This window comes from Gopherus flavomarginatus, unplaced genomic scaffold, assembly GCF_025201925.1.
Source record: "Gopherus flavomarginatus isolate rGopFla2 unplaced genomic scaffold, rGopFla2.mat.asm mat_scaffold_47_arrow_ctg1, whole genome shotgun sequence".
Taxonomy (NCBI): Eukaryota; Metazoa; Chordata; order Testudines; family Testudinidae; genus Gopherus; species Gopherus flavomarginatus.
In genome coordinates this window covers 2,959,333-2,968,789 of record NW_026115098.1, presented here as the reverse complement: position 1 = coordinate 2,968,789, position 9,457 = coordinate 2,959,333, and the positions used below count along the sequence as shown (strand labels likewise).

Below are 9,457 nucleotides of genomic sequence, written 5' to 3'. Positions count from 1 at the left end.
GCAACAATCCTGTAGGCACCATAAAAGGCCCTGTTTACTGTACTATGCAAGGTCAGATAAAACTCAGACAGTCACATCATTATAGCAAGGGTCCCAGTATTTTTCCAGACTGACTTGACAAATTGCGGCCTAAAATACACGATAGTTGCCCACAAGCGGCTTATCTGGTCTGTGAGGAAAAAAACAAAGGCGGCTATTTGCATTTAGTGAATGAGAGAGGGGTGGGGGAGGAGGCTTGAACTTGCCAGGCAGGGAGCTGACACAGTGTCAGCTCCAAAAATCCACTCGCTCTGTCTCCCCCACGCTCCGTGTCACACTCCACCCCACCCTCCTCTTTTGAAAAGCACATTGCAGCCACTTGAATGCTGGGATAGCTGCCCATAATGCACCACTCCCAACAGCGCTGCAAATGTGGCCATGACAGAGTGCTGGTAGCTGTCAGTGTGTCCACACTGCAGTGCTTTCCCTAAACAGCTGTAGGAAGACAGCTTTAACTCCCAGCGCTGGACAGCTGCAAGTGTAGCCAAACCCTCTCTAAGCCGACCCCTTATGAGAACAGCAGGGACTAGCATGACTAGATGTCCCGATTTTTGGGTCTTTTTCTTATATAGGTGCCTATTAACCCCACCCCCATCCCAATTTTTCACATTTGCTGTCGGATCACCCTAGCAGGGGTTGCACACAGGGCTGCATTAACCTTCAGGTGCTGAGGTTTCCCTCTCTCCATTCCCAGAGCCTGTGATCAGGAAACAGACATCAGGGCTCCCAGGTGCTGCACAGACCATGACTGAGATCAGACCCCATATTATGCAAGGTGCTGTACAAACCCTGGGCAACACTGAGACACCCAGCAGGTTTCCCTCAATTTCCCTGAGCCTCTGCTGCCCAACTTCTTCTGAATCCCTCTGGCTCACCCCCCCCCCACAAAAAAACCCCACCTTTCCAAACAGTCCTTCTTTCCTTGCCCCCTGATTCTGGTTTCACACCCTGGGACCATCTCCTCTCTTTGTCTCTCCCCCTCCAGGTGAAGCAGAGATGGAGGCAACTTCAGCCACTGGAGTCAGCCTCAGCGAGCACTGCAGCCGGCCCCGGGGGAGGGGGGTGTTTGCAGACACAGGAAGGGAGCAGGGGGTGCTGGGAAGAAGGCGGCAGGAGAACAAAGCTCAGAGACCCAACATGGGGAAATTCCAGGGGGCGGGGCTCTGACACATCCCAGGTGCGGGCAGCTCCTGGGGGCGGGGCTCTGGCTCAGCTCGGGGGCAGGGCAGCTCCTCGGGGCGGGGCTCCAGCACAGAGCAGGGGCGGGGCAGCTCCGGGGGGCGGGGCTCTGGCACAGCCCGGGGGCGGGGCAGCTCCTGGGGGCGGGGCTGTGGGACAGCCCATGGGCAGGGCAGCTCCTGGGGGCGGGGCTCTGGCACATTGTGACAAGGAGCCCGGGCTGAACAGCTGCCTCCTGGTTCTCCACGTGCTGCCAGCAGCGCTGGAGCTGCCCGAGCCGCAGCGGAGCCGCTGTTCTCAGCTGCAGCCAGGATCTGCCCCCGGCCCCGCTGGGATCCAGGTGGGGACAGAGACTGGGGCCCGGGGGTTCACCTTGGTGTGGCTGGCGGGGGCGGGAGGGGAGAAGCCGGAGCTGCAGGCGGGGGAAGGGCGGTGGGACATTGTGACCCTCCCTGGGGAATGAGAGGCGCTGGGGGGCAGGAAAGTGACTGTGCCCCAGGGAGCCTGAGAGAAGCCTTGAAGGCGCCTCGGCCCCAGTGGAGCTGCAGGAGGATCCGCCCGCCCGCCCTGCTGGGTTGGGGGAGCCGGGGCCTGGCCGTCGTGTGGGTGGGAGGGGCGAACCCCGGGCCCGGCGGGTGGGGGCGGTGTATTAAATCCCTCTCCATAGCAATGTGCTACTCCCGGGCACTGCGCATGCCCAGTAACAGCCGCTGAAGCCGCTGCCCTTCCCCCTGCCCGGACCAGCCGTAACGTTCCGCCGGGCGCTGGGGGCGGGGCTGGAGCGGGGCGGGGAAGTAACAGGGAGCGTGGGAGGGGCGGGCGCAGAGCAGGAAATTGATGGACAGGGGGGGTCAGGCAGCTGGAGGCAGGGTTCGTGGGGGGCTAAAGGGCACAATCCGGGCTGGAGGGAGGAGCAGGAGTTGAGCTCAGGGGGAGGCGCTGGCAGAGCCCCCCCCTTTGGTGTGAGGGCGGAGGTGTCGAGGGGGGAGGAGAAGCCGGAGTTGCAGGTGGGGGAGGTCACTGGGGTGGGGGTGTAGATCTGTCTCTGTGCAGCCAGGACATTCCCGGGGTGGGAGGGAGGTGAGTTAACTGGATCCTGTCCCAGTTTTTGCCACTTTCTCCCACACACACATTCTCTCAAGATTTCCCCTTTTCTCTCTCATTATCACATGTGGCTATAAAATCCAGGGAGATTCTCCTCCCCCCCCCCAATGATCAGCTCTCTAATTGCCTCTGATTTTCCCTTTTCTCTCCATACTTCTCAAATGTCAATTTAAAATCTCTCCGATGGGGGGTGGATTTTCCCACCCATTTTATCTGCAGCGATTTGTCCTTGTTTGGGTGGGAAATTATTGCCCTGGGTCATTCCTCAGAACATGGCTCCCACTGGAGTGGGATGGGATGAGGTTCCCGTTCTCTGCCAGGGCAGGGAAGGGAAGGGAGGAGCACATCCCCCATGGAGACTGCCCAGACCCCATTTCCCAATTCCCCTGCGGCCCCCTTCCATTGTCCAGGGAGCCTTCCAGCTCCCCCCCGCCCTTAAATCAGCTCCTCAAAGGGCTCTGAGCTGCTCACGTGAATGGTTGCCCCGTGGCCGGGGGGGGGCCATCACATTCTGTTTTTGTATTGGACAGTCATATAAAATCCAGTCCAACAGTCCCCCTTTTCCACTAGTTATTTAATAGCAACATCAAATCCCCTCCGATCTTGGTGGTTTTCTCTCATGTTATCAAATGTCGTTTGTGACAGGGTTCTCTCTGCGTGTGTCAAAGACTGATATAAAATACCCCAAACATTTGCCCCACTTCTCTCTAGTTGTTTTATTTCTAATTGAATATGATGGGTTGTTTCCCAATGTGCTAAGATGCAGCCACCTCTGGGGTGGATCCATGGTGGCCATTATTTGCTAGTGACAGCCCGTGGATCTTTCTTGCCCTCCAGGCCTTCCATTCTCCTGTTAAAGAAGCACTCCCCAGGCTCCCTCTGCCTGTGTGACTGGCCAGCAGGAGGTGGTGTTAACTTTCTAGCCACTTCTCACACTCTGTGAGGTAACACTTGCAGGGGCAGGGAAGGTGTCTGTGTGGGGAGATTGCAGCTGAAGGGGCATTGTGGTAGGGGGAGGCCTCTGGGTGGCTGGGCAGGGGGTACCCTAGTCAGGTTGGTGGGTTGTGGAGGTTTGGGGTTTTTGGGGGTGGTGGTTCTGATGTGCCCATCCCTGAGGCTATGGGTCCTGGAGGTGGGTATCGCTGGGGGCCTGGTGGCTGCAGAACAGTGGGGGTGGGTGTCTCTTGGGGAGGCGGGACAGAGGGTTAGAGGGAGCCTGGTTCTGTGCCAGGGGCTCTGTCTGTGCTTCCCCCGCTGGTTCCTGGTTTTGTTGCCATGCCCAGTGCACAGAGCTGGGGGAGGGGATCCCTGGCACTAGGTGAGGGCATGCCAGGGAAGCAGAGTGATGGGTCGCACTGTAAAGCATCAGGGGGTCACACTGGGCAGAGGAGGGGGTCCCAGGCAAATGTCAGGGTAGATCGTTCTGGAGGGTGGGGAAGTTCCTAGGCAGGCAGTGAGGGACTGAGTTCCCAGTGGGAGGGGGTCCCTTGAGGGGGTCCCTGGCTGCTGGGGGCTCTTGGTGGGGGGAACCCTTTGGGATTCCCAACCTGGCAATCATGGTGTGGTGGGGGTTCTCTGGCCGTGGGGCTTTGAGGGGTATCTGGGGTCCCTGACCAGGAACTCTGTGGGCTGCGTCCCAGGGAATATCTGATGGGATCCTGGCTGGGGGGTGTCTGGGGCCCCTGGCTGGGGGGTCTGGGCTCTGGGTACTAGGGGGTGTCTGGGGGCTGCTGCTAACCATGATCCTTCTCTCTGGTCAACTTGTACCAGAGTCCTGGCTCCTAGTCACCAGGTCACCAAGTCCATTCCCCAGTCACGTGCCCTGTCACTGTGATAACTTTCTGTCCACTTAGCAAACACTGTTAGTGTGAATTCACAGAATTTACTTTTCTCCTCTTTTGAAAACTGCAGGAACTTTCGGTTCCGTTTGGAAAATTTTAGCTCCCAGTCCTTGTCCTAGATCTCCGGGGGTGAGGGAGGTGGGAAGGGAGTCAGCACTGCCACACGATGGTCTTTTCCACAGCGTTCTGAACTCATTCTTTCTGAAATCTGGTGTCATTGAGAACGTTGTTAATCCAGAGTCACTGTATGGAAAGACAAGGAGTGATTCCAGATGGACAGTGGGTCAAATGAGATCAGCCATTCTCCCTGTGAGGAGGGGCTCCCATTAGCTGCTCTCCCCAGAGAGCTAAAGGAGGGAAGCTGCTCATACACTCCGTCCCTCTCTGCTCAGGATATTGGGGTTCAGCTTCCTGGGTCAGATGCTGCAGCCTCCATTGTGATCTGGGAGACCAGGCTTGGCAGCTGCTGCTCCCCCAGTGGGGCTCTGTGCTGGGAAGTGACCTTAATTAAAGCTTCTTCTCTGCCCGGCCCAGGGGATGACTTTCTGCAGCTGGTCCTAGCCCCCTAGGGCAGTCCTGGGCCCTGTTACTACTAAATTCTGAGCCAGAGTCTCCAGGTAACTGAAAGACCTCAGGGAATGTCCTAGGGTCTGGCAAGAAAGTGACTCTGCACAAACAACACCACCTCATTTCTCCTCCCATTAGCGGTTGCTAGGAGGAAATCCAGCCATGGGAGAGCAAAGCCCCCAGGAATGGGACTGTCCCAGCCAGAGGGGCAGGGAGAGAGGACAGGGGAAGGAGAGGCTGAAAGGGGCAGTGGGAGAAATGAATGTGGGGGAGATATTTCCAGCTCTCTAGTCCACCCAGACACATGTATTGCTGCATCCTGGGGCAGAACCACTTTCCAGTGAACAAAACAAGGATCAGACAGAGCAAAAGCCAGTTCCTGACTCCATATTCCCCCTGCTGGGGTGTGGCTGCCGTGGGGTCAGTGTCTGAGGGAATCCCCCACAGTGACTCCTTTGGTTCTGCTCTTTTCTAGCCTTGTGTTCAGAGAAGGGGTGAGGGGAGAGAGAAGGGAGGTTAAAAATGTGTCTGTGGACTTAGCCTGGCAGGAGGGGCCAGGTCTAAATTGTAATAAACAGATTGAGCATTTCCCAGCATGACAGAATCTAGGGTGTCTGTCTGCAGGGAAAGGGCCTGGGGGAATTGTGATGTGAAATTAACTAAAACCGGTTCTGAAACGCCCACAACTGCCCTTCTCCCCCAGACAGGCTGCAGAATGTTTTGCTCCAGCTCATCCCAGCCTGGCGTGGGACAGGGAAGAGAAATGGCTGCAGTGGAGTCAGTCCAGGTAGAGATTATCGGGGGGTTGCTGGTGGGTTCCTGCTGGAGGAAAGGGAGAGCAAATACACCAGAGGTGGGAAGGTTTGCAGAGTCTGGTTTGGAGGTTGGAGCGGGGCAGGAAATTCACAGCGTGGGGAAAGGAGGAGGCCAGGGTGTGGCAGACCTGCTGGGAGTTATTTACTAAGTGGCCTAGATTCTAGGAACAGACCCAGGAGGTTTGGAGGTGGAAATGCCCTAATTTGTGAAGAGAGAAAATAACCCACCTACATGGAGCTAGTCAAACTGACCAGACTCCTAGTGCTGGAGCCTGACCTCACTAACCATCAGCTGCTGTGAGATATAAAGGGGACACCCATGAGTCAGGCGTATTGGAGCTGCCTCTCCCTTCATATCCCACTCCTCACAATGAGGAGGGTGTTGGGCATCCTACCAGCGAGCTCTCCCTGGACCCTGCTAGGGGCTCCATCTCCTGTATCAGTCAGTGGCTAGTAGGGGGGTGATGGATATGCTGGGAGAGATAAGGGGCTCTCTCTTCATCCCCTCACCCTGGCATTTGCTGGATACTCTGAGCCAGGTCGAGGTGGGACTCTCCTGACTATGATCCACCCAGAGCTTCCATTTGATTCACTCTTCTCTGCCACAAATAGTGGGGCTGTGAGTGGGGCAGCAAGTCCTTAGTGTTGGACTCTTACTCTTTCAGGGGCTGGTGACCTTCAAGGAGATGGCTATGTATTTCACCAGGGAAGAGTGGGCTCTGCTGGACCCCACTCAGAGAGCCCTCTACTGGGATGTCATGCAGGAGAACTATGAGACTGTGACCTCGCTGGGTAAGGGTTCCTGTCCCTTCTGTTCTTGGAAGGGGAAATGAAGAGTGAAGGTTCACGCCACCCCCACAATGCCATCTGTGCATTAGCAGGGGAAAAGCTGGGGGGAATCGGCTTGGGGAATGGACAAAAGCCTAGTCTGAATTCTCACACCTTGCCCTTTTCACCCCGGCAGGCCAGAGAATAACATCCATGTTTCGCTGCAGATCATCTCGTCCTCCCAGGGGCAAGGAAATGGCTGCAATGGAGCTGGCTCAGGTGAGAGATTATCAGGGTGGCGGGCTCTGCTTGGAGGTTGAGGAGCAGTAAATGCATAAGAGGGTGGGAATTGCTAGAGGTGGTGGGAAGCAGGAAATATCTCGGGTGGAGAAAGGGAGGGGACAGCATGTGACAAACCTGCTGAGACTTGTGTAGTGTAGGGCGTGATGGGTTGTCACCGCCAGGAGGCAGTTTGTGGAGCTTCTGGGAACTGCTGTGTCCTCTAACCCTCACGCTGGGCTGGCCCTTCTCACACTGCTTTGCTGGAGATTTCGCCAGCCTCTCCAGCGCCTGTTATCACCCAACACAACAGCAGGTGGCGCCATGCAGCCAACTAAGCTACCTGAGTGCGTTACCTAAGCCACTCAAGGACAGATAGAAGACAAGAGCCAATTTCCCACTCCCCAACCTTGCACACTTGCTGTAGTATAAATCCAGAATGATACCATCTTATAGTGCACAGGGATCTCTATAATACAAGCTCATTAATGTAGTTCCCCTTCCCCTCGATATGGGACAGATGTGCACAACAAGCTGAGATTTTCCCCAGACACTTCACTCAAAATACGCTGGTTAAGATAAAGCATCAAACAAGTTTATTAACTGCAGAAAGATAGATTAAGTGATTATAAGTAATAACAAACAGATCAAAGCAGATTATTTAGCAAATAACCAAAACTCAGACTAAGCCTAACATACTAGATGGATAGAATTTGAATTAGCAATTTCTCACCCTGACTGATGGTACAAGCAGTCCCCCAAGTTTCCATACACAAGCTAGAAATCTCTTGATCCTGGGAGCAGCACTTCCCCCACATCCGTTTTTGTTTCTCAGGTGTTTCCAGAAGTTCTCTTGTGTGGAGAATGAGGCCAAGAGATGATGTCACACCCCACCTTATGTAGCTTTTCCATATGGTGGGAACCTTTTGTTCCAAGCTCAGTTCCTAGTCCAGTTTGTGGAAAAATACAGCTACTAAATGGAGTTTAGTGTCATGTGGTCTGGTCACAGGCCCTGCTGAGTCATAGCAGCCATGACTCATAGGCTGGCTGAAACATTCACAGGAAGGCTAAGCTCTTCCACAGTCCATTGTCTTTGTTGAGCCATCAGCACTGTCTGGCTTCTTCATTGTTGTACCTGAAAGGCTCATTGTGGGTGTTACCCAGAGTAAGCACATTTGAAATACAGATACAGAGTCAATAGCCATAACTTCAGATACGAACATGATATGTGCACACAAATAGGATAATCATATTCAGCAAATCAGAACTTTTCCAGTGACACCACACATGATGCATCTTCTACAAAATAGATCATAATTATGTTCTAATCATATTATAATCATACCACTATGATGAATATGGGGGTGTAGTGTCAGAGAGGTCCTAAATTCAAGGCACAGGAGTTGGGAATGGAACTTCCCCTCTTTGTGGAACAGGAAATAACCCTCCAGCCAGGGCTGGGACAACTTCCCAGACTCTCAGCGATGGAGCCTGAATCTACTGACATTTCATTAATTACCACCAACCCCAATCTTTGTGGCAACTGTAAACTTTATCAGTGATGATTTTGTACTCTCTTCTAAGTCATGGATAAGAATGTTAAATAGCACAGGGCCAAGAACCAATCCCTGCAGGAACCTGCTAGAAAGAAATCCACTCGATCATGGTTCCCCATTTACTATCAGAGTTTTTAATCTATTTAATGTATGCCGTGTTTTTTTTTTTGTATCATTCTAGTTTTTTTTAGTAAAAATATTGTGCTAATCAAGTCATGTCCCTTACGGAAGTTTAGGTATATTACATCAATACTATTAGCTGCAACCAAACTTTTGATCTCATCCAATAAGGATATCCCGTTAGTTTGATAGGCTCTATTTTCTCTAAACCTTTGTTAATGGGCACTACAATTCTGACCTTCTAACTTCTATTCTTTATGATTGACTTCCCCTTTCTTCCATATATTTTATTTGGAGAGTGCTTGGATTCCTACCAGGGAGCCACTATCAGGGTCCAGAGACAGCCCCATCTCCTATATTAAGCTCTGGCTAGTAGCTATGTGATAAATGTGAAGACCCTGCTTCTGTCTGTCAGATGGGAGACACAAAGGTTCTCTCTTTCTACCCTCTGATGCCTCCTGGCTGCTGTAAGCAAGGTGGGGTGGGACTCTGTTAACATGTGCCTCCTGGAGCTTCCATTTCCCTGGTGCTGCTGTTCCGTGAATAGTGGGGTTGTGAGTGGGTCAGCAGGTACTGAGTATTGGACTCCTGCTCTTTCAGGGGCCGGTGACCTTGGAGGAGGTGGCTGTGTATTTCTCCAGGGAAGAGGGGACTCTGCTGGACCCCACTCAGAGAGCCCTCTACAGAGATGTCATGCAGGGGAACTATGAGACGATGGTCTTGCTGGGTAAGGATTCCTGTCCCTTCTGTTCTGGGAAGGGGAAATGAAGAGTGAAGGTTCATGCCACCCCCACAATGCCATCTGTACCCTGTCCTGTTTCAGCATCACCCCAATAGGCCAGTAACATACATATTACTGGAGACCCTCCTCTGCTGCAGAACACTTTGGGAACAGAGCACAGGAGCAGCATCACACAATGTCAAATATCTCCTCTTTACTCAAGTAAAACTGGGGTTAGGTCCAGCATAATGAACAGAAGCTTCCTACCCCCAGCCTTCTCTCAAACCCTGAACCTTCTCTACCCAAACCAGAATGTGCTTGGGGTGTAACAAGCAGGCGGCTGGAGTCAGAGCTGCCAGTCCAGGGTTACTTATCATACAGACACTCAGTGCGTCCTTGAACGCTGGCTGGGAGTATCCAGACAGGGGAGCTCCAGCAGCAGAACACTGAATCTCACCCAGGATTACA

The 9,457-nt window shown here is 53.4% G+C and overlaps 1 protein-coding gene across 1 annotated transcript; it reads left to right on the top strand.

The window, feature by feature from the left end:
* Positions 1–1,467: 1,467 nt before the first annotated feature.
* Positions 1,468–7,521, top strand: LOC127042513 (zinc finger protein 558-like). Its single transcript, XM_050935905.1, has 5 exons — positions 1,468–1,558; positions 5,434–5,517; positions 6,211–6,337; positions 6,510–6,592; positions 7,428–7,521. Exons 2-5 carry the CDS (start codon positions 5,446–5,448, stop codon positions 7,458–7,460), a joined length of 315 nt encoding a protein of 104 aa, XP_050791862.1. The 5' UTR covers positions 1,468–1,558; positions 5,434–5,445; the 3' UTR covers positions 7,461–7,521.
* Positions 7,522–9,457: the final 1,936 nt, after the last annotated feature.